Here is a 25,187-nt window from a genome sequence, read left to right as displayed (position 1 = left end):
AGACACAGCAACGCTATGGCTGATTCAACATATTGGCTGCCACCCATTCAGATGTTTTATTGACCAGGTAGAGACCTGCTTCTAATCAGACAGCTGGAAAAAGCCTTTTTGGGCTTGTGTTTGAAAGACGGAATGATTCAGTCTTAATGTGGATGAGAACAGGTCATGGTGGGTTGACGGCCAAGTGACTGTAGCAAAAAATGTACTTTCAACCATGATTGATCAATCAATCCATATGAATGCACTGTAAACATTGCACGTTTTTGTTGCCATATCAAAATGATATTCTTTATTATGCTTATTTAACAGGCGTGGAGTTATTTTACTGTATTGGTAAGCTGAGTGTTGAGCACCTACCTGTATACACACTAGGGCAGTCTCATTATTCACATACATATTTTATAATGGGTCACGAATACATTAAAAAAATTATGGAATACAAATAGTACTATATTAATAGAATTATTTTATACAGTATTCAACAGAATAGTGTCTAAAATAAGGCTCAAGGAACAACAGTAAACATACAGAAATTCTCTCACAGAACACAAATGTCACTGTATAGCACACAGCTCTAATACTGCAGTAGAGTAGAGATCAAACTCAATATAAATAAATCCACTATTTATACAAGGATTTACTGGGTTTACTTTGAAAGATCACTGGTGACTCTACTGTTATTAAATATTATAAATCAATGAAAACAAAGAGTCAACATGACTGTGGAAAACATTATATTTATTATATTTGTCACAGCACATTTATAACTTGCAGACAAGAATGATGTAAGTGAAAATATGTTTATTGAAGTGGTGTAATGTAATGCAAATGGATTTCCCTTTTCACATAACAGAGATCCCATTTAGGATGTGTTATTCAGATTCAATAGTGCACCTTCAGTATCATAGAACCATTTGAATATTTCTTTTCAAAGCTTAAGCAATTATTACTCCATGGACAATAAATACTGTACAAGAATATATCTAATACCAATTTTTCTTTTTAAAAAAGCACAAAACATCATGCTAAACAATACTTACATATCATACACAATTCTTTAAACAAAGAAAATGCAGCATTTTTTTTAGCAAGTTATCCCTTTACATCAGTAACACAAAATCAAAATTACAAAATGTTGGTACAATGAAGTATATGTATGTGTATTAATTTAAGATTTCATGTGTATTATATATATATATATATATATATATATATATATATATATATATATATATATATAAAACCTTTCATATATATTTAAATAAAGTGCCTCTCAAAAATGTTATTTTCAAAATGTGATACAATTTCGCATACATTTACAATATTATTCCTGATAAAAGGTTTGTGACGTAAACTTTCAATTTTAATCCAAGTGTACACAGCTGACAAACCACATCTTTTCCAATGATAGCAACAAAGCATATGTGATTTGGAAGAATAAATGAATATATAAGGAACATTAAAAAAAATAATCCAGCAGGACTGTTTCATATAATCCTATGCTTTTATACTGCCATTTACTTTGTCAGTCCTGCATTCTTGAATTCTTAGATAATTATTCCCCAGTTTCGTACTGCAATAAAAAGCAGGTTATTCTGTCCCAAGATTACTTTTTTAGAAATTTAGCACAGGATTAGGCCTACATGAAACCTGAATGTGACTATGTGGTAAAATCGCACTGGAATGCATACTTATAATCTGCATACAAAATAATAACTTTTTAGATTTAAAAAAAAAAAAAACATAATCACGGACCATAGCTATGCAAACCCTGCCGTTTAGGGGTACGTCTCTGCCGCCGGTGAAAAGAAAAACAAGTGAAATTATATCATACAGATGATCAACTCAAACCCCCCCAAAATCTTTCCAATTCTGCCCTGTGCGGTTCTGAGGATCACCAATGCTGGCTAACCTTGAAAGCGGCTGTATCGGACCTCTCTGGTGACACGGAAAGCAGGGAAATGGTTTTGAAACAATCGCTTTTCAAGAGAACCGGCCAAAGTAAACATCAGTGAAAACGGTTATGCGAAAGCTTGCCCTCCCCACCCCCCTTCCCTCCTCCACCCCTCTGCCCTGCTCAGGGAACAGTGTGCTCTCTCACTCAGAGCTGTTCTGAGCCTTGCTCCACAGTGTCATTTGACTGCAACTGACCCTCTGCCCCTGAACCCCTGCCTCTCGGCCAAATGCACCTGAAAAAATGAAGCTTATTAGGAGGATGAAGAAAAGTTCACAGGTGTTGTGCGGTCAGTAATAGTCTGAGACATCACACACACGCACACACGCACACACACACACACACACACACACCAAACGTGCGCGTACAGTGCACAGAATTCAGTAACATCTTCACAGCTGATGCGTACTAAATCATATTCAAGTCTTTCATGCCTTTAGTGAGCTGATATGAAAATACATTCAAACAAATCTGATGGAAGAGAGTCCTGATACCGGTTACCATTTATGAAAAAGTGCATCAGCTGGGATAAGATGTTACCAGACAGAATAAACTTTTTTATTTAAGTCTTAAAAGCACCAGAAATAATCCATACTCATATTTACGTCAAGCTTGAAATAATACAATGATGAATTTCGTCAGATGCATTCCCGTAATACACTCAAGAGTAGTACAAATACTATGGTTTTAAAGCACTGCTTACTGCTGATAGACGTTTGTGCACATTACTAGTTCTGCAAACATACTCCTTATGTGAGCACTGTTTCTAGAGTTAGGATCCAAAGTTAAACTTCATTTCATTAAAACACAATGATGGTAACACCAGCTTTTGCAGTCAATTCATAAGCAATTCAGAAGACAACTAAGTTAATGCAAACGGATACCTCAGAATTACTGGCCAGGACTAGCTGGATTATATCAGGAATGCACTGGTGTCCTCAGAATTACCAGTACCAAATACCAGAATTGAATAAAACATAAAATATCTAAAAATCTTAAGAGAAGACTGCACAACAGAGAGGTATATGGGTTAGCCAGACATTAGCCAGCATGCTATGGTTTCCTTTAGCCACGTACTTGACATAATTATGACAAAACAGTCCCTGAATATATTGAACAAATTAGCATATGACTAAATAACACCAATCGAACCTGTGTGACAGAGGTAACTGTGTTTCATTAAAGTTTAATAATGTCAAATGCATATGCAGAAGGAATATGGTACAGTCACTGGAGTTCGATTTCAATTTTTCAGCTGTGTTCGATTTTTCCAACTATGGCTGCACAATTTGAATCGTTGCAACAGCTATTTGTGATTGGAGCTCCCATGATCTCAACATCCCTTGCTGACCATTGCAAATCTAAACAGGATCTCGGAAGCAGTGCATTTGGCAGATAGTAGGCTATATGTCTGTGTGTCTTTAGATATTGCCTGATCCATATCACAGAAAAGCACACCAGCAGGGAGAAAGCCCCTAACTTGTGAAATGACACCAAAGCTTATCTGTTATTCTTGGAAGGGACAGGCTTCTGTCAACACGGTCCTTTCAAGCTCAAATCATGGTGTTCCGCGTCAACATGTCTCAATAACACAGCTCACCAAAAAACACAATCTGTGAAAGGGAGGATTTGGGCCTTAAAACAACATTCTACACAATCGCTAGCCTTTGATTGTGATTCGGAGATGAGCACTAATGTTCAAAGTGCTCCCATGTTTACAAAGCCATCCTTTTACTTCCAGTGTCACCTCCCACCTTAAGAGAAAAGCGCAACTCCCCCACCCCCTCCCAAGTGTGTGGACTGCATTTAGCACAAAGGCAGAGCTTGTTAAAAGAAAAAAAAAATCCTAAGGGGACTCAATTATAGCTTAGATAGCATAGAGAAATCCCACTGGAAACATAGCTTTAACTTGGTGCCAGTAGGCCCAGACAATCTATCAGACTACTTCAAAATACTTAATTCACTACCTTTTCAGATGATATAATTATGTCCCAGTGCTGCTTCACCTCAAATAGCAATAATTCTGGATATACCTTTCTGTTCTGACTCACTAGATTTTCTCTTGCCACAAAAGAGTGTAGATCTAAGATCCTAAACATGTAAAACCTGCACACATTTAGTCTGATTTCCCATTTTCTCATTTTATATCTTTTTTTTTCCTACATGAAAGTTTCAGCTATGGTCTGAAATCTAGCCTATAAAATACAAGATTAGACATAAGGGCCAAATTGAAATTGGAGAAATATTGCCTGGCCAAAATTAAACCATCCATGAAAAGCAGAATTGGGTCAATCTGGCCTGTGTTTGATCTATCTGGCTTGATCTTACATACCAGACCTAAGCCAATCCAAGAAGCATTATATATGGGAGAACAGAATTAAATTAAATTTGAATTCATTGCATTTTTAGCAGCATGTCCGGAATTCCTTTCGTAAAACATCTTGAGTCTTGAAAAACAAAATGGCCCATACGATCAAATAAATACAGCGCCCACATTCCAGAAGATGGAGACGCACCACCCACGACCACCCCAAGTCTCTTTTCTTTGTAGCAGCACATATGATTCTGTGAAGTGAGCATTTGGAGGGAAGCAGTGCCTCTTGCATCAAAGTCTGTTGCTTTAGGCATTTCCCAAAGTTTTTAAGCCAGTGTTATTTCTGTTTTGTTGAACATCATCAGTGTTAAAGTCATCCCAACCACTGTCCCAATCCCAAGAATGTTCGAGCAATAAATTACCAGCCTAGTATCTATAAAATGTCTGCAGTTACCTGCAACACCTTTAGTTTCCTCAAAAAATTAGTGGAGGTTGGCTTGCAGTAGGTCACTTCTTTCAAGGAAAAAAAAAAGCCTGCCACCACACCTCTCGGTCACCAACACAACGCGCCAGTAAGATGCGATACTCATGTGCACAGACGTGTTTGAGCATTCCACAGTGAGTTAAAATGGTTGAAATCGCCACGTTTGGTGCCGAGATACGTTTCATAGTTTTGGATGACAGGACACTGGACGGAGGGAGATTTTGGTTTCCCCTTTCCAGGGACTGACTCAGTACTCCCTGGCCTCCTCCAGCTCGTTCAGGTAGACGTCCTCCGCGGGGTTCTCCACGCACTGCAGGCCGTTGTTGGGTGGCCGGACGGCGTGGAAGCGGCTCCAGTCCCCCTTGCACAGAATCCAGGGCAGGACGTCCACCTTGTAGTGGAGCTCGGGAGAGAACTCGGTGCTGATGAGGTTGGGCGCTCCGGCGCCCTTGCCTCGGGTGATCAGCTTCATGTGGTCGTTGTAGCAGCAGTGCTGGGCCGCCAGGGTGGTGCTGTCGAAGGAGAGCATGGAGCGCACGCAGAACTTGGCCGAGGGCTTGTAGATGTCCAGCCGCTCCTTGGGCCCGCTGGCGTCGCGCCACCGGTACGTCTTCTTCAGCTTCTCGTCGTAGATGTTGACGGCGCTGTAGACCACCTCCGAGGGGTAGCTGCAAGGGCAGCTGGGGAGCTCCGTCAGGACCTGGTGGAGGTACTTCTCGAGGAAGTCGTTCTTGCAGCTGAGCCATTTTTCACAGCTGTCAACGTCTGTGGAAACATTGGAATCCAAACAAATTGGTTTAAATGGACAAAAAAAACAAAAAACAATCTATGGTAATGGAATATACATTCTGGAAAAATGTTTCACTCACGATTCTGACATTTAGGTGAATCGCCACTAATTTTATCACATAGTTGACAGAATCAAAGAGTATTTATTAATTTAATAAAAAAACTGAGGAAACTTTGCATAGACATCCATGATCATTCAATCTCAATGCCATATCTTTTCACAGAATGAACAAAATGATCCAGGCTTAATATATTATCTAAAAAAAGTCATTAACTTTCTTGCAACTAAAGGACCGCTAAATTACCATAGCCATGTTCAAAGCTCCTAGTCTCCAGCTACCAGCTGAAATATGGGTATATCAAACAAAACTAAAAATCTTCGCTTAAATTACCCTGGATAAAGAGTCTATGTTCAAGGCTGCAGTTACTCTGGAAGACGCTCATTATAAACATTTATGTTCCATAGTGAATTATAGAAAAAAGATTATCACACTTTATCTTGTTATGTTTTTGTACAACATTATTATTATTGTGGAGTGGAGAGAGCTATCACTTTCAAATTTAGCTGAGACAAGTGGGAGGGCAATAAGAAAGAAATGAAGAAAGCAAATAAAATATTTTCTGGAAGAACAGATGGTATTTCACAGTTTCTGTAATGCTCTCAAAGGAGCAATACCTAAAATCACGAATGTGGAGATTTTTTATTTGAGCCGGACTCCAAGTGTTTTTCTATGATTGCAGCCACAGAAGAACCCCCACCCCCCTCCCACACCCTCCCCAAAAGGAACAGGCTATTTAACCTACAGGGGAAATGTGCGTCAAGGTGGACCTTTCGCAGCTGAATCACAGATTCTGAATTACTCAGCGCTGATGTGATCCACATGCTATTACTCCACATTTTAAACATGCTTTTATTACATTTACTTAGGCACATCACGTCATTTACTTAGGCTTGGCATGACTCCATCGTTTAAATATGCGATGCATAAAAATTTTATTTTCATATCTGATGCTTATCAACATTTATTCATATGATGTCATACAACCAGGTGTTACTGATTTGAAGGGGCAAAAGGCCATAGAGTCTCTGGACACCCCAAAAGAGAGTGGGTTAAACACCTTCCCCACTCCTAAACTGCAAAGTGAATGGCTGGATAGGAAATAGAACACAGACTAGTTGTGAAAGAAAAATGAATTTACAAACAGCTTATTAACGTCTCTTGTGACTCCTGTAAGAACAGCTACGGAAGCAGCATCTGGTGGCATGCTAATGGCTTCTTAAAAAGCATGGCAGGATTCCTCACAAAGGAGTATTTTCTACTCCAACTGCGGTTAACATTTGTTTAATTCCTCATCACAGAGCAACAAAGGAAATACTCGTTCTTTCAAATCATACTTACAGGTAAAAACTGCAATACACTGTTTATTGGATTTATTTTAATTTAGATACATTGTCCGAAAGTCACTTTAGTCCCTTGTGTTTGAGGACAAATGAATGTGAGATCCTAGATGCTAGCAGCCTATGCGCTTGATGTATGTGTGCTCCTCAAAGCCATCCCTCGTGGGATAGAGGAGCTTCTCTTAAAAAATTGCTGATCCACTGACCTGCATCAAAAGGCTCCGTGCCATTTTCTGTCTCGTAGGGCATGAGGTCCGTCACAGCGTTCAGGTCATCTGAAGGGCCAGGGAAAGAAACAAGCACACAGGTGAGAGTTCATCAGGACCCTGATCTCAGGTTAGGTGAGGCTCTGTGTGCAATGGGCCTCCAATCTCATAAAAAATGCTCAAATGGCAGGGGGTTGTGGTTGTGAGTGGGGGCTGTATCTGTGCTTGAAACCTTGCCTGCTTATAAAGAGCATGGAAATGACTGGGGCTGCTGACCGTGGGGCTGGCTCTCTCCCAGGAGAGAGAGGTACTGTAAAAGCTTTCATTGAGCCATCTGCGAGGGCCTGGAGCACTGGAAATGCTCATAGTCCTCAAAGGCACATTATGTGAATGCTGGAGTACGATGGCAGTTTCTTAAACACACCGATAAGCATCATATTTATTTAGCTCCGGGGCTGAAATGACCTATGGTAGCAACTGAAAGGCATGACTTCACTGCAGACCTGTTCAAACACCTTTCATCCCTCATTTCCACCTTGCAGATGTTGCATGTGGCAGAAAAAAACCATCAGAAATGGCCCTCGAATACTTCCACTGAACGAATCCGCTCGCTTCGGAGAGGGGAGCTATGCTTGTAGTGGAGAAGCTGGAAAAGGTGGCTCGTGAGCAGCGATGGCACCGCCATTTTAGTGGAGAATGCGGGTGGGTACAAGATGGGGGCAGAAATACTACCTGGGCATCGCTCGAGGTCGCAGGTCCTGGACTCCGTCGCCGTGCAGGCATAGCCACAGGACCGGATCCTCTTTTGGTTGCCATGGCCACATGTGACGCTGCAGGGCGACCAGGCGCTCCACTCCTCCTCCTCCTCGTATTCTGCGGGAGAAAGCAATGCAGCATAAAATCAAACCGTGCTTTAATTGGGCGACTCCTCCTTATCTTTCATCTAAGCCAGGCAAATTCCTCCCCCAGCTGGTGGGTGTGTAATGCAATAAAACCGCGGTCGCAAATTAGAGCTCGAGTGTACGCCTTTTGTCAGGTCTGCATATGTATTTTAACAAGCTGTAAAAAAAGAGAGAAAAGAAAAAATAACTTTAAACGACTGCTGAAGGTTAGCAGAGAGTGGAGGCCACCATATCAAGGTTATATTAAAAATGAAACATTACTTATTTATTCCTGTACCTGCTGATTTTTGGACCTATAAAACTCCATTCTAGCAGAGAAACTATCCTATTAAGTACTCCTCTCAACTTTGTTTCAACCCAAGGCTTAATGATGCATGACTAAATGAATATTACATATTATTTCTGGGTACAATATAAGCTCACTAATGAACAGGATGTAGGCCCAACTGGCAGGCCCCGTTTTTGTAGCAATAAATACATCAATGGCAATTTTTACTCGTTTCAGCAGGTGAAGTCGGCCAATACAAATAGTTCAGAAGAGAAGCACGGTGTAAATGTCGCCATCAGCCACTTCGCTTGCAGTTAATGCATTTTGGCCGTGCTGCCACAGCGTTGTTCACGGAGAGCTACAGACTGGTGATGATGGAGCTCCGATGCTCGCTCGCCAAGGGAAACAACGGTGCGAGGTGTTGATGACATGTCCTATGCTTGTACCTCTATTCTGGAATGCACAACCGCATGACTTGTTTCTGAAAAATGCACTGCTCTAAAAACGGTTCTGAATAACCACAGAAAGTTGGGCATTCTGCTGCAGCACAGGTTCCGATACTGCTAATGAGGGAAGAGCTGGACCATTCCCATTATGAATCAAGTCCAAGACCAATCCAGCCATGCAAAGTGCACTCCATTCCAGTATAAAAGCCATACAGCTTTTCAACTCAAATTCAAAACTCAAGATAATGACTTTGTTAGGATGACTTCCAACAAAGTCACTGAATATGTTCCAGCAGATATATTTAGAGAATAAAACAGAGAGGAATGGGTTAAGTCCAAGGAGGTCACATTTTATGAGACCTTGTAGATAAGCTACACCTCCAACCGCCTCATGCACCAAGAATCCAATATATTTTAATTACTTCATCTTTGAAGATAAGAACGTTCAGGAGGTTACACAGCAATTATAAATCGTACAAATTAACACATTAAAATGCAGTTAACTGAATAAATCATTCAGACCATAGGCAAGAGGAATGGATTTTGGAGGTCTATGGCAAGTTGTAACAAATGAGGAAGAGGAGACCTAGCATTTCCATAAATTCACACTAGAGTATACTGTGCTTTACCCTGACACACATACAAGAGCTCTTGAACAGACAAACAGAAGTCATATCTGACACACAATTTGAAATCTGCCATATATGTCACTACCTCAGGACAATATTAGAACTCTAAGATGCTTCATACAGAGCACCGATCCAGCCCTATATGAGTGTTAAGCGCTTAACATAACTCCAGGATAAACAGTCATGCACTGCTTCCATTAAGCTATCCAGCTATGTCTCTTATCCACCTATCAGGACTCCACCGTTTGTAGCACTAGGTATTTGTAGAAGGATTAAATAAGCCCTCGTGCTCTCAACACAGCTCTGTACATTTCATCGGCCTCTTGTGCCCAGCCTGGTTTTGTCTTCTTTTATATTCTTTCCTATTCTGAGACTTCCTATTCTGCTTCTATAGGAAAAATCTACACACTCACAGAAAACTGAGCTATTTGAATAGCTCTTCAGCAGTAGCCATAGCACTAGCACTCAATACGAGTCCAGTTTGATATTGCCATTGTTCACATGTGTATCATTTCATTTGTATATATACATCATTTTACATGCATATGTATGTACTCGCACACTCACACACGCACACACACACATTGCTATTGCTATTTTTGGATCCGAAACCCACATCAAGGTGAGGGAAACTGGTAAAGTTTAGTGTCCAAGTTTCTCACGAGAAAGCATAAGTTTACATCACTGCTGGCAAACTATAATCGTCTTCCTATTTCTGGCTTGTGCTAGAACAGATCTGTGTGAATAGCATCAATGGCAGCTGATGCAATCGTCTGCATAAGATAGGAGTTGATATCCACGAAACCAGTTTCAATATGGAACCATTGTGAAGGCTTAAGACGCTCTGACACAACGTGGTAACTATAAAGGAAAAATTATTGTAAATCACACTAAACATTTTCATAATAATGAGTGCAACAGGGTGTAGATACCCAAAACGTATGTGGCATGTTATAAAGGTTGCTGCAAATAAAGTGATACATGCGATAATACAATAATGTCCAACTTTTGCATCATGATTCCGTGATACATACAAAATTATGCTAATGTTAGCGTTGTGCATGAATGCCTCTAATGAGTGCACAGCCAGCCCAAAGCCCGCTAAACTATGAGGACCAGATAGTCTGGCTTAGAACCCAATTTAATGTAGTCTGCAGTTTGATACAACCATGCAGCCAGAAGGCACAATGCCCTTTTCCCACCAAAAGCAAAAGAGAGAAAAAAAAGAGGCATAATTTTATGCACAGGCCTAAAAAGGCCTGGAATTCCTGAACGGGCTCAAAAGACCGTGCCGCGCAGTGCAGAGGGCAGCCAGGGTCTGCGGCTCGGGATGAAAAGAATAGCCCAAGCTCCAACTGTCATCCCCAGTCAGGCCCGCGGCCCTAATCTGCGGTCTAATTGAACACAAATATTAGTTGTTTATCCAGTGGGCCAGGCCTCACGCTGCTATTAGCGAGCCATTCGGACGGATCTTCAAAAGGCCGCTCTTCCGAGGACCAGTGTCAACTTCAAAGAGGGCGCAGACAATGCGCTGACGGTCGAGTGCCCACGCTCAGTCACCAACCCGGGGATGGCCAAGTCTCATTCACCCCCTACTCCCTTTCTCTCCGTGTAACCCACTCTCTCTCTTTCACTCACTCTCTCTCACTATCTCAACGCCATCACTCCCCCGCTCACCCTTGCTCTCTCCCTCACTTCCTTTAGTCTTCGGTCAGTGTTTTCAGGGGGACTTTGGGAGGGTTCAGAGTGCCAGAGAATGCCAGGCTTCGGCAGGGGCTGAGCCCAGAGCAGAGGGCATACAGAAATTACTCAAACATTCCGGGAGGACAACAATGGTCAGTTGTTTCCCTCGGCTATTAATAATTTAGCAGAACCCTTTTGGGTGAACTCCTGCAACTGAAGTCCATGCCCCCACATCGGATGCTAAGATCATTTTGAGGTGGCTCCACAATTCAGACAGTTCAGGGGACTTGGTCCAGTACTTTATATTACATTCATTTAGCAAACATTCTAATTATGTGTGATACTGTTTATGCCAAAGTAACTACAATTAATTGGAAGTGTGGCTGTTTAATGAATGGATCCAAACACCCTGTACATGTGTGTATTTTTATGTACATGAGCAGTAGCACAATTTAACCTCAGTTCCCACATTTTGTTTAAAAAAAAAGAATTATTCCTTCCCATTGCATTAACAGCTTGCACATGAGGTGGAGTAAAGGTGAACAGAGGTGCCTCTAAAATATCTTAAATTGACCCCATGGGATTAATTTACTTTGTGTGATGCCACTTCCTGTTTCGTCATCATTTCAGTGAGGCCCTGAAATGATGGGTTGTTACATGGAGTCTAAACCAATAACTTGCACTTGTTTGATGTCCGGGTTAGTCATGTTGGGCATTAGGATGCTGGATGGGCACACCTGTACCTGAAGTCACCTGAGGAAAAAGTATGAGTTTCTGTGGAAATTCATGGAAAAAGGCTTTCACTTGATGCAGTAAAGTTTACCTACACTGAATGTGATCAGCGAGAACAAAACATAATAGAACAGATTAAAGACCTTCATTCTCTAAAAATAATGTATCACAATGATTTATGCCCCCTTTCTTTAAAAGATAAGAGTTTCGTTAATGAGCGTCTCCTCCGTCAACTAAAACAGCCAGGGAACATGCTCCGGGCTGCGTCTCCACTCTACCAGCATCGTCTACGCGCTTTCATGATAAAGTGCATGACGCACCAATAGTCTGCAGCAGATATTTTTCAAATGTCACACAGAGACAAGGAATTCTGGATCTTAGGTTAAAAAAACACATTTTTAAAAATGCACCTCTTAAATTGGGAATGTAGGGGCTATTGTATACCTTACTAGACACATTAAGTCAGTTTCCCTCCTTTTTGTTAACAACTGATAGAAATCAAAAGAAAATCCATGCGGGCTGCCGCGGGAACAACATGTTTATCTTGCAGGCCTTGTGTGAAACCGTAAAGCATAAATCATGTCAGAGAACAGAGGGTTTTCAAGGCCCGCGCTGCTGTTTTAAAACCAAGGAGGAAATTGTTTCAACAAAAAAACGTTCCGAATAACTTGCCGTGCGCTGCGCTCTGAACTCTGATCGGAATATAAACACGCCCACAGGTACACCTCAGCAAGCTGCAGGTTTAAATGGCTTTAATGATTATGTCAACAAACAGAACCTGGGCCCGCCGACTCCATTCTAACCATCGGCAGGCCGTGCAGCACTTAGTTCCGGGCCCCTCGCGACCAGGCAAATGGCGCCTCTGGTTCCCTGTAAGCCCGTGCCATTTAAGGAGTTTCGCTCATGTGTGCAGGCTCATGACCGTGCCGGGTAGATGTAGCCGGCCGCGTGCTCACCGTAGGTGTCCTTGGAGTCCCATCCCTTGTTCCATCGGCCTTCCCAGTCCCCGCCCACGCCGCTCAGGACGGACTCCTCGCTGTCGTACTCCAGCGTGTAGTCCTCCGCCTCCTCCAGGCTCATCCGGCCCGTCCCGTCCTCGCTCGAGTCAGGGTACTCCCAGAACAGGGGCCAGAACAGCTTCTTGTTGCCCAGCCAGTCCACAGAGGACAGGGACCAGTCGTTCCGGCCCTCCTTGGCCAAGTCCATCTCGATCTCTGTCTGAGGGTTGTCCACGACCTCAATGGTCACCTGGATGACAGGAAGTGCACTTGTTATTTCAGCATTATGAGGTAGGAGGAAATATCAAATGGACATGGACACCAAGGGGACTAAAATGGACACCAATGAGACCTTGGTCCAATAGCCTTCATCTGTTTGCAAGGCAAAATAAATAACTTTTTCCTAATACCAATTTGATTGTAAAAGTCGGCCTCCAAAATTCAAATATAAACAGAAGTAATAATGAATTTATCAGTGGTGAATGTAAATGTGGTGGAAAACTTGGGAGCGTGAAGACAGTTAGGGGACACACACCTGTGCTTTTCTACCATAAATACACAGAGATGAACACTGGGACAGCAATGTGAGATTTTAACACTGGTATCGTTGATCAGAAAGATTTCTTTTGAAAACAGAATTGTCATTGGCCACAGCGTTGATGGGCTCATGAATACCCTGCTGTGTTAAAATAAATAACATAGGTGTGTGTTGACCTTTAGTTATTTCTATATAACCAGCTAATGCATGAAAACCAATATACTGGAACTCCAAAATAAGCAAACAAACTGTTGGCAAGTAAACACTGGTCCTTTAGTAGAATCACATCTCATGCCATTATCTCACGGAGGCTGGTGCCAGTTAGATTCACTATCTAAAGCCGCAAGATTTCGTGATACACCCGAAGACACCAGCACAGATGCTGCAGTCCCTCATGTGAGCCTTCCAGATATTTTCCCTGCTAACCGGTTTGCGAGCAGCATGAACAGACACGCCGTCTCCAGCCGAAGTGGGACCTACGACAGATAGCACCGGTCTTGCCGTCCATTCCACAGACAGAAACAAAAAGCTTCTTGTTTATTTCATTGACAGCATAACAATCTGATGGCTGCTGCAACTGTTTACAAAGAAGAGACGGAATCTAAAGTTAGGGATTACACAACTATATTTGTCCCACATCGGGTACAAGAGTTTGGATAAAATTCTCTGCGTCTCAGCTACAAACAAAACTCGGGACACTGCATTCCCTGTGCGAAGCCTGCTTCTTTGATCTGCTGTGGATGGAATGGCAGTGTCCATCAAATGATCACTATTGACCTGTTGACTCTGATTATGTGACATTGCTGCATGTACGCCCTTTCCAAGCTTCAGGAGTTCAATAAATTGCTCCGGAATGAATTTGGCAACCATTGATTTAAGAAGGAAGAAGCTGGTAAAAAAATATACAGCATGGTGTACATTTGTTGCTTCAACTGTACTTTAAACACTGAAGCACTGTGACTCATTTCCTGAAAATAAGATGACACCAAGCATTTTACATGAAGGCCTACACATTTAATCTAAATTTCTCAAGTGCTTCCTGGCTATAAATGGGAAGGCTTATTACACACATCTACACCCATCAGCCTATGAGTCTTATGACTCATCCTGGATCTGAAGATAAGTGATATGCCTCCATTAACATCACGTTGACACGGGAAGAAGATACTCCTCCTGAGCCAGACTGTAGAATTACATCCAGTTCGCAATGTTCTGATCCTTCACAGGTTAGAACCTATGAATTACTACTGATATGATGAGTTAAGAGGACCACTGCAGCAGTGGAGGTCATTAATAACCAAAACCAAGAAAGACTCGTAAAACCAAATGGCTTTGTGTAGTTCATATACAAAATGGCCTGTTCCCTGAAAATGGAAATATTCTCCTAGTAAGAACTATAGCTCTTTTCAATTTTATATGCCTACATTTTCTTAAGATGTTTCCCCTGTAGCCTGACTTAATTTCCTTTTAAATCCACCCACACATAAACCTCATGCTTGCACTAAAAACAAAAGGCTATTTCTTTATTCAGCTTAAAAATTACACTAATACCGGGATCTGTGTTAAGAACATTAAAAACTGCAGTTTTCGCCCTTGTTAAAATAATATGGTGGCCTTTCACCTTTGAGTTTTCTTTGTCCTTTTCTTTTTTTTTGTACCGTGATGCAGATGTTTTGGCATCGTGGCTGAAATGGACTGCATGACTGTAAAGGTCCAGCGTGGAGTAATTTAAGAGGCCTTGCTGACTGAAAACAGCTGTGACAGAGCACAGAGACCCAATGAGAAAACAGAGGCTCTCCCCTGCGGTATCCCCTCAGCCAACTGCACTATGACAGTGGGAAACAATACGCGAGCAAGTTCATCATATGCAAGAAAAACAGAAGCCCAATGAAGGCGTTTTTATCCACCATAATGATTTCAGAAGCACGGATGTATAATGTACAGAAATGGGATCATCTTTCCAGGTCCCACTACAGTAATTCAAAGCAAGTGAAAATCACTCTGATCGCCACAAAGACACACCAACTGGTACACCACACGCACTCACGCACACACAAGCTCTGTTATTATAATCTACCTAGGAAATTAACCATTCATCAGCTTCTGGTTTATATGTGAGCCATCTTGTGCTGGTTAGCTCCAGGTGCTGTTTAAGACAATCCATGTTTCCTGCCATTATCCATTATTATTTTAATCATCAGACACCATTTACCAAACCTCTCCACTGTGCAATAACAAATTTATTTGTGTTATGTGAGGCTGAAAGAATGTATGAAACAGTCATAAATGACTTCAATTTAAAACCCCACAGGGTAGTTATTTTCCAAACGTTGTGCACGGCTTTCACGAGGCAGAAACTATGCATCACAATATCTAATGGGAAAATGATTCTTATAAAAATCCATATAGGAGGTAGAAGTTGCTCCACCAAGTGCTTTAACCGTAAACAATGTAGGTCCATTAGCATGACAGCGTGTAGTCAAAATGCCAATGCTTTGGGAAGCCAAAGCTAACAGTGAAATATGATATGAGCAAACAAATATGCTTGCTTGGCAACACAGTAGAATATCCACTCATTTAACATCAGTTTCTAAAGCCAATCATCAGAGGCCATTGTGTGCATATCCATTTCCTCATCCTACCTGAATGTTTGGGTTCTGGGAGCTGAGATCTGCATTTGCGAGGTCAGGGAAGTTCTTCAGGTCCAGGACAAAGGGCTCGGCCTCCTCCTCTGGTTCTGGTTTGGGCAGGACCCCGTCCGAGCGGCGCTGGGACCACCGCCTCTTATGCCGCCGGGGCGATGATGGGACGCTCTTCACCTGGTTGTGCTCCAGCAGGGCCTCCAGCTCTTGAAGACCATCACTGGAAGCCGCTTGAGGTTTCGCCTTCTGAACACGAAGCAGAAGAAAGACTGGACTGTGTTGGTTTGCATATTTTGCCACAATGCGAGGTGAACTTCAAAATTTATCAAACAAATGAGAGGACGTACACTGGCCATTTATGAAAGTGGACGTTTTGCACTTCCTGATGGAACTCAGAAATCATCTACATTTCAGACTTCTCAATATGAAGTAACATAATTCAGGCCACTAATTAAAGAATAACTCAAGATAGAAAGCAACAGCACAGGTAAGACTTTGAACGGTTTTGTAAAGTGAAAGACACCACACATCCCAATCATTCCCCAGATTACTCAGATCATTTTAAGTAATTGGTCCATTTCTTTTACAGGAGGCTCACATGAAGGTACTGACAAATGGAGTGCCTGCCAGATTTCCCCATTTTAATGAGATGGGGGGTGGGGCCTAAGGCCACTGAAATTCTACAGTAGGTTTTAATCTGTTGTGCCACAAGACCACAAAACAGACGGGTAGGAAGTTGGACCCACTACGGCACAATGCCACAGGGCCAACAGAGCCAACCTGCCGTCCTGCCACAGCCCACAGACACAGAAGCCGTTTTCCAGCCCTGGTCTCAACTCCCAGCATTACGCAGCGGCAGCGCACCTTTTCCCAACCATTCAGATCTGAGCGAAGCCCAACGCCATCTGCAGCGAAATGGCCAACATGCGACAGTGCTTTAGAGCTGGGCGGGTGCCAGGAGTGCCAACAATGTGGTGGCACTTAAAATAACGAAAACAGTTTGAGCAGTAAGAAGAAGAAAAAAAGAAATCACGGTGCAAGAGCAGCCTGTGCCTTTACTGCACGATTCTGCTCTGTTGAAATGAGACGGACAGCCCAGAGCGGGTGAACAGATGGTTGACGTTAGGACTAATGCCGAGCTAAACGGATGGGAACCCTGGAGGCTGACCCAGGATGGCACACGCAGGTAAATCATTACACATTCTGGGATATGCATCTGCTTCATCTGGTTCACTTTAATCTGGAGACCCAAAGTCTGGGAGAAAACTGTTCTCCCATTGTCCTGAATCCACAACACCACTTTAAAAACATAGCCTTATCCCCTTCTAATTTACCATATGACATAATGACAGCAAGATGAAAAGGACCCTGGTTCCCATCCTTTTTAATATACCATAAACAAGGAAATGTCTGATAGGGATGAGTCAAAATAGGCAATTGCTAGATTATTCAATTATTGCAATATCACCTATGGAGTAATCGGATCAGTACTTGAATGCTGGTCATTGCGCAAGACAACAGAAAAATCCAAGCGTTTATTCATTCTGTTTACTATAATATAATGACAACATTCATGAAGGGGAGTCCAGCTGCCAAAATTCCAAGATTAAGAAATAGATTCATTGATCTCAGTCACTGCCTGGATGTGTAAGTGAGTTCAGATCCGGTTTCTGTGATTCACTATTTCCACATAATTTGAGTTCCATTCAGTGCCCTGGGAATGGACTGGAGAAAAGTGGGATTAGCTTTAGACCATCTGAGCGCTGCATTTTAGGAGCAACAGTACACCTACACATATACTGAAAAACAAATCCCATGGGTACAGATCTGCTTAACGAGTCTATACCAATGTTTATACCTGTATACAATGCTCGTATTTGTTTTTGCTTACATATGAGACATGGCAGTTTAGGTCAGTAGCTCTGAGGCATCCCAGCCCTTAAAATAGCTAATGTGTGTCTTTTACAGGACATCATTACCCCTCCAAGCCTTTTATCCCTAGGCCTGGCTTTGTACCTGCAGCCTGGCCTGTAGGGGAAACTGGGAAGGGGCAACGATGGGAGCACAAAGCTGATTTTACCTGCAATTAGGACCAGACAACCGAGTCCTACCACGGCCACTTTAATCCTGACTACCGAAGCACTTCAAAGGGACGGACGAGCCTGCCGTCAGGCTGTCCATGTGACCCGCTCGGCATCAAAGATAGCCGTCTCTGGGCATAAATCACCGGGGCCCGGGAGGGAACGAGCACGCACACACACATACGCACGCATACACACACACACACACACACAGAGTTCAAGAGGACAGCGTCCCAACAGCTCGCTGCTCCCCTGGGGAATGCAAACGGAGCGTCTGTCCTTTTGCTGCCCCCCCCCGGGAGCACGGACGAGCAGAGGCCGCTCCAGGAGCCGGGAGGCCCGGCCCGTCGCAGGCAAATGTTTTGACATCTCCAGTGCCTCTCTTCTCCGCACATCTGGATCCCTGACCGACCCCCATCCGCCCCCCGGCGGAGCGGGGCGCCCTGATCAAAGGCCCCCGCGCTGATCATGTGTAGCCTGCCTTAGCTCCGCTCTCAGGCTGCATCCCGCGCACACGCAAAACATATGTCCCCCCCAGCATCTGCTCGCTCACATAACCCCATCGCAGCGCGCCATTATGTTTCAACATCAAGCAAAAACACACACACACACGCGCACAAGCACAAAAAATGATGTCCAACACAAATTTTCAGTTTCACACAAACATAACTAAAGCAGAGAGCGTTTCATAGAAACCATCAACTGGTAAACAAAACATCGACATGAGACACACTGCCTTACGTTGGCCCCAGAAAGCTGAGGAGCAGGACGAATGATAAAGGCACAAGCAGCATTGGTTATTCCACACATGACAGGCTCCGTTAAGTCGCAGCCGCTGAAACAGGTACGAAGCGACTCTCGGGGCCTGACTTACGCATCACGCCATATCAAAGGCCCGGGGTTCGCACAGAGCCCTTTCCAAGTCACTGCAGAAGAACAATAAACCGCCGCAAAAAATGCAGCCCCTTTGATCACCCCATGAAATGAGGAAGAAAAAAAAAACCACAAGCGCAGGAATGGACAATACAAACAAACCAGCAAACAGAAACGAGAACCTTTCATCCACGCGGCCGATATTTGAAAATCACCCAACACAAGCGGAATATAGAATAAAACTAGGAAAAGTGAAAGGCCTAACGGGACGGATTTCCCCAACTGCTCTGAAAGTCAAAAAAGCTGAAGCATCTCTGGCTGTGCCTGTTACGCAAGCGCTCACAGCAGCACGACTGTACGTCTGGCAAACCAGTCCCTAATTTCCTCCATCGCAGAGCCATAAATATGCGCAGTCACCACTGTGCAAAACCACGGCTGTCAGCTGACAACCGAAGGGCCCATTTCACGCACGCCTTTCAAACTGACAGACTGACATTCAATTAATGCTAATATACAATGTCACCGGACTTACTGTACATACGAGGGACTATCCACTGTGGTCACCAAAGATGGAAAATGCTTTGGAGTAAGGCCAACCCCAAGCTTGCTGGCTTGTGGATTACAGTAAGTTTGACTGCTCTGCATAGTCTTGCATTGGTTCTGAAATTGCACTCGTTAGTATATCACAAATCTGTGCCCACCTACTGGGTTACTTCTTGGGTGTGTCTGTATGTCACCAGGGCCCCGCACATCTATCGATTACCTTAAATGGCTGAACAGACAGTTCCACTTTCAGTTCAATAGCCTAAATTTCTCATTTGAAATGGTAGTGCTTCCATTCTATTTGTGTGATTAAGAATGGAATTTTGTACAGACCTTTTTTGTACTGATATATCTCGCTCCATTCTGATTGTGTTCCACTTGCCAAACCACATTTTAGAGCCTTTTACTAGTACAGGGAGAGTTTCACTGGTGAGAAGCAAGACTTGCCCAAATACACTAATGCCTACACTATATTTGGAAACAGATTTCTTTGGTGTTTTCACAAACTATTACCTTCCCAAACTGAGACAGAAAGCAAATGGGATACATTACGGCAGAAAACCAAACTGCCTTTCATTTTTCAATAAAATACATGAATTTGATTGCTGAAAAGAGGAAACACCATTTTCTCCTACGGCCATGCATTTATTACCATGTCAGGTTACTTTATTCCACACTGGGCGGTTATACAGTTGTACACCTAAGTGTACATGAAGTGAAACCCAAGAAAAGAACACGGGGATGTATTTTACTGCAACTGGCCTGGCCTGGCTTCTCTCAAATGGAAAGACAGACTGTGGGTGTCAATGTTTATTTTGTACTACGTGGCCCCTTATTCTGTTCCCTTGAGGAAATTCATCCTGACACTTTGTAACTGATTAAACAAATGCATTTATTTATAGAGACATTATGAGGGTATTATTACAGCCCCACTCTGCGCTTAGTGTTATTTGTATTGTGAAGCACTGCAATGAGAAGCCCAAACTTTTAACCCGTCCAAGCGCACTTCATGCCACTTTACTCAAGTTGCTGGTTTTGAGTGTGTGTGAGTGAATGTGTGTGTGCGAGAGAGAGATGCATGCATGTTCTTGAGCACACGTGGTTCTGCTGAAATATCTTGCATTTCTTCATTAAAACCAAGAGCATAAGCCCCACAGTACAACATTCAGCACTGGCCTTGCAGTCTCCAGGCACGTACAATACACTTTCATAGACAGATTATGGTATACAGTTTCAGCTTAACCTCAATTAGAACACAGGACATCTGAGAGCCCTCTACCCTTCAGCTATCCAGCGCAGTGATAAAGACCAGCAACTTGAACTTCTGAACGGATTGAAGAATTTGGCACCCTCACAAAATGTGGCATCAGCATCCGCAAGCTTCTAAGAAAGATCAGCGGTCCGTGATTATTTAGTTTTACAATTACCAGAGCTGTTTTCCTTTCTTAGCCGCACCCCCCCCCCCATCCACCCACCCCCACCCCGCACCACATCCAATATCACTGTGAACATTCCATTGAGGAGTCACTGCCTGTTTGTGTGTAAAATGCGGGGTTCATGTTGCTTTCCACAAACATCTCGCTTTAATGACCTTTTTCTACCCATGTGAACCTGAGCTGCTATGTTAACGAAACCTATCACGTATTTCACTGCAAGGGGGTGCGTTTCAGGCAGTGCGTAACAGACCCTGTGGCTGGAGTGTTACATTTTTAAAGGTTCTCCTAGTGTACCCCCCTTGATCCTCAATGCATTGCCAGATGGCACTTTGTCCATTTCAAATGGCCTTTTCCATCAACTTCCTTAATCTATAAAGGCTAAGCATAAATTAATTATATCAAAACCAACTGTCCCAAAGCCACAGACAATGCTCATGAATAATATGAACTCCACAGCAGGGAACAGGAAACAAACAGAAGTGAGGAAACCTCACACTATTTTTCTCTTGCTGCAGCCAATCATTTCAGTAGAGCAAGAACCCTGCACTGAATGTTCTCCCAGTTAACTGAATTATTCCCCCTATACTGCATCAGATTATTTATGCCCGTGCCTGCTGGACGTGTCAAGGGAAAAAAGCAGTCCTACATGACAGATAGATGTAATGCTCCTTCGCCGAGAGAGGGGAAAGCTCTTTTGATTTTGACTCGAAGAGAAAGAGAGATATGGGATGTTACTCCTCCTCCAATGCTGCAATTCATCATCTTTTTATCACAAAATGAACGTGCTTCTGAGCACATTCAGCCACTGCCGAGTCTGGCCTCTTACAAAGGGTGAGCTGACTTCTCATGCCGCACCATTAATGCATCCCGATAGCTGTCCCAGCCCACAGATTACAGGCTCTTAGTTCTTAAAGTAATTCTGGAATCTGTCTGATGCAGTAGCCATAGTTTGCATACTTGTGTCAAAAGAATCAACATAATATTAAAAAGCCACAAGTTGTAGACGTCAAAATGCCTGAAAACATGCAAACTATTTTATAATCACATTTCCATCACAGGAAATGTACGATATCAAGTGCATCAGAAACAGCCAAAAGCAAAAAGCTATGGAACTTCATTGTGTTTTGAGGCAACACACCTCCCTATCCTAGAGCGGATATTCTCCATGACTATTTCCATCCATTGCCTGAATAAATAATCACATTTACGCCATGATAATAATTAGATTAACAACTGGATATCATATTACTGCGAATTTTCCTGCCCAGCAAGAAGAGAGCAATCCCTCGACAAGGGGGTTTAAACAGGTCTTTACAGTATATAAGCATTATTACATCTAACCATCAATTAAGGTTCTAAAGGTATTTAGTGTTAAATCTAAAGATTCTTCCATAGATTTCTAAAGATTAATTTCATATTCCAATACAGGAATGCATACATGCAATGTAATTTACTGAGTTTGAGTTTGTTTCCGTAAGCATTTGGGTAATTATTGCGGGAGTAGAGCTTATTTAAACGCCTAGGCCCTGTAAGACCAAATCAACACAGGCAAATCAACCTTTTCAAACGTTATGCAGTCCAAACCGACGCTGTGACAACGAAGTGTGACTTTGCAAGTGAATGAAAAAATGAAATGACTGTTCGCTAAATAAGTTTAAAGAAAACTATGAGTGATATGCCTATTTTGTCTGTTATTGTTTATTTAGAGAATCATACTTGCTCAGCATTCACATGGACTTCACTGACGAGATGACAACAGGCTGCTGCACTATCGTTCAGTATTCCATGCTTGTTGATAGCCCACCAGTAAAATCCTGGTCATTTGTCTGTAGAGCCTCTTCAGTAATGAGTTAAAATATGCAATCTTGATTTCATGTTATGCTCAAATAATTCAAAAAGCTATGCATGAATGTCTGCTTACATAGTTATGCAGTTTTAGCACCAAGGTGAAAACTGTGGACTCTAGGCTATGCAAAAAGTAGTTCAGTCCACTTCATACAGCGATAAAGTTAAAGTACATTCCATGTGATTAATTAAATGGCTTTATATGATCACATTGCATGCACAGACGTTGCTTCCTTTCAGTTAAAATGGGCACGAAGACGAGGACATTTCATATATGCACTGAAAAAAGTCCAAACACGTGCAGGCTATGAAAAAGTATCCAGTTGATCAATGTCTATATATCAGTACATCTCAGATCGTTTCGGTGAACTCGAAATAAAAAGAATAATACTGTAACGTAAGTTGAAGGCACAAACACGCTAGGCTACTCATTTAAGCAATTTGACAAAAGTTGGCTTACCTCCAAAAATGTGCCGCTTCTGACCTTTGGGGTGCTGTTCTTGTGTTTTTTTGTGGGAAACCCCTTGACCAGCACCAGAAAAAGTGTCAAGAAGACTACCCCGAGCAACAAATCTTTTCCTCTGACTTTGTGCATTTCTTTACAAAATAAAAACCACCAGCTGATAGCTTTTGCGGCTTAATGGTTCGGTGCTATGTGATGCTTGGGTCTGTAGCAGTCCTTTGAGATCTTCAGCACCCAGTGATGGTTTTTTAAAGCAAGCTCCGATCACTACTCTTAGGCTGTGATTTCAGAGTTGTCCTCCACCTTTAGGTTTTTCTTGGTTCTTATCCAAAATGTACAAACCGACGGGGATATTTAAATGTTTGTGATTTCTTGACCGACTGACGACAAATGTAGCGTTTTCGAAATCCTGCAAGAGTGTTTTGTTTCTAATACCACTACACGTTGCGCTTTTCCATCTCCGCTCCGAAGTTCTTTCAAACTTTTTCTCTGGTACTTAAAACATTTTTGTTTATCCACTTCTCTTTGAGGTATGTCCATATGTTAATCCCGTTAAAATTATGAAGGCTTCATGTGTCTCTCCAGTGGTGTGTATCGCTTTATTTTGAATCTCAACACCCCTCCGTTCCCTCTGCTGAACTGGTTTTGAATATCGTTTTACCCACGCGCTCCTTTTGCCCTCAGCGGTGCACGTCGCACTTTTATGCCTCTAACTTCTACAAAGAAGTTACGGATCGTTTGTGGGAGTTCATGGTTGGTTAATCTTCCAGTTAAAAGGCACATGGAGTTAAAATAGTTGGTGACGAGTTTAATCTCTCGCGCGTAAAGTGGAACAACAAATTGTAAACAACTTCTCCAGATTTAGCGAATAATTTCCTTCTAGCTTTTATTTATTGCCCTTCAGTTATAAACCCGTCAATCTACCCCTTTTTCAGATCTCCTGGTTGCATGTGAAGTGTAGAACATCTCTCATCAGCCCCCAGCCCTGTGTGACGTTGCGGAGGAGGGTCCCAGATAGACGCACAATGAAAGAATGAATGAGCGACCAAATGAATGAATTACTCAGGGGAGGCCTTAAAATGGGGACAATGAAAGGATAACATGATAAGGCCGACGAGAGGGGAACAAATAGAGCAAAACAGCGCGTTAATATTATTCAAGGTTACAGCACAATCACAGCAATGTGAATTCCTTTTACCTAATGTATCGTTAATGAAGGCTATGTGCCGGGAAATGCAAATTAATAACGGTAACTAATTCAATTCCTTTGTTCGCACTACAGCTGTGTTGCAACACTTCATACTTACATATTCAAATTTATAGGCCTATGCTATTAAATTCAAAATGTCAGGCTACTCTATTTGTGCATATAAAGACATTTGGAGACATGGAAGTGTTTAAAACCGAGGGAAAGTATTTAAAGTGAGAGAGGTAATCTGGGCGTTTTAACTTTGCATTCGTGTGAGTTTCAAGACAATATATGCCTATAAAATTATCAGTTGGGTATTGAAGGCCTCGTATTAGTGAATTTATATGGTAGGCTACATTTCATACAGAACAAAAGAACAAAACTATGTCACAGTATATCTGTGTCACATGTAACTATGTCTTGTCAGGGGTAAATCTCGAGACAACAATAAATCTTGCAGGTTCCAGTTGCACAGGTCTTGACACAGCAAAACCACATCACAGAAAACCGCACCACACCAAACTCCCAACCCCTCCCTCTACTGCTGTAACTTGTCACATACCCCATGGCAATAAGGGCAAATAAAAATGACAAGATGTATCAAGATTTAAATAAAGTTGGCATATTTTATATATCACTTGCTGAGCATGAGACATGTAGAAGTCAGCCTGCAAATTATCGAACGAATGCTAGATAAAAACATTAATGTGATGTCTTGGAATGTGAAAGGAATCAATATCCTGGTCAAGCGTGGGAAGATTCTGACACACTTA

General features: G+C 42.4%; 1 protein-coding gene across 1 annotated transcript; it reads right to left on the bottom strand.

Annotated features, from left to right (window-relative positions):
* Positions 1 to 717: 717 nt before the first annotated feature.
* ism2a (isthmin 2a) lies at positions 718 to 24,225 on the bottom strand. The gene is made up of 6 exons (XM_064322444.1): positions 23,223 to 24,225; positions 15,985 to 16,230; positions 12,763 to 13,054; positions 7,879 to 8,019; positions 7,147 to 7,215; positions 718 to 5,517 (listed from the first exon to the last, which is right to left on the bottom strand). The coding sequence occupies exons 1-6, from the start codon at positions 23,355 to 23,357 to the stop codon at positions 5,000 to 5,002; spliced, it is 1,401 nt and encodes a 466-aa protein (XP_064178514.1). The 5' UTR covers positions 23,358 to 24,225; the 3' UTR covers positions 718 to 4,999.
* Positions 24,226 to 25,187: the final 962 nt, after the last annotated feature.

The sequence above is a fragment of the Anguilla rostrata genome, chromosome 1 (genome assembly GCF_018555375.3).
Source record: "Anguilla rostrata isolate EN2019 chromosome 1, ASM1855537v3, whole genome shotgun sequence".
Classification (NCBI taxonomy): Eukaryota; Metazoa; Chordata; class Actinopteri; order Anguilliformes; family Anguillidae; genus Anguilla; species Anguilla rostrata.
The sequence above is the reverse complement of the archived record's forward strand: the minus strand, read 5'-3'. Positions and strand labels throughout refer to the sequence as shown.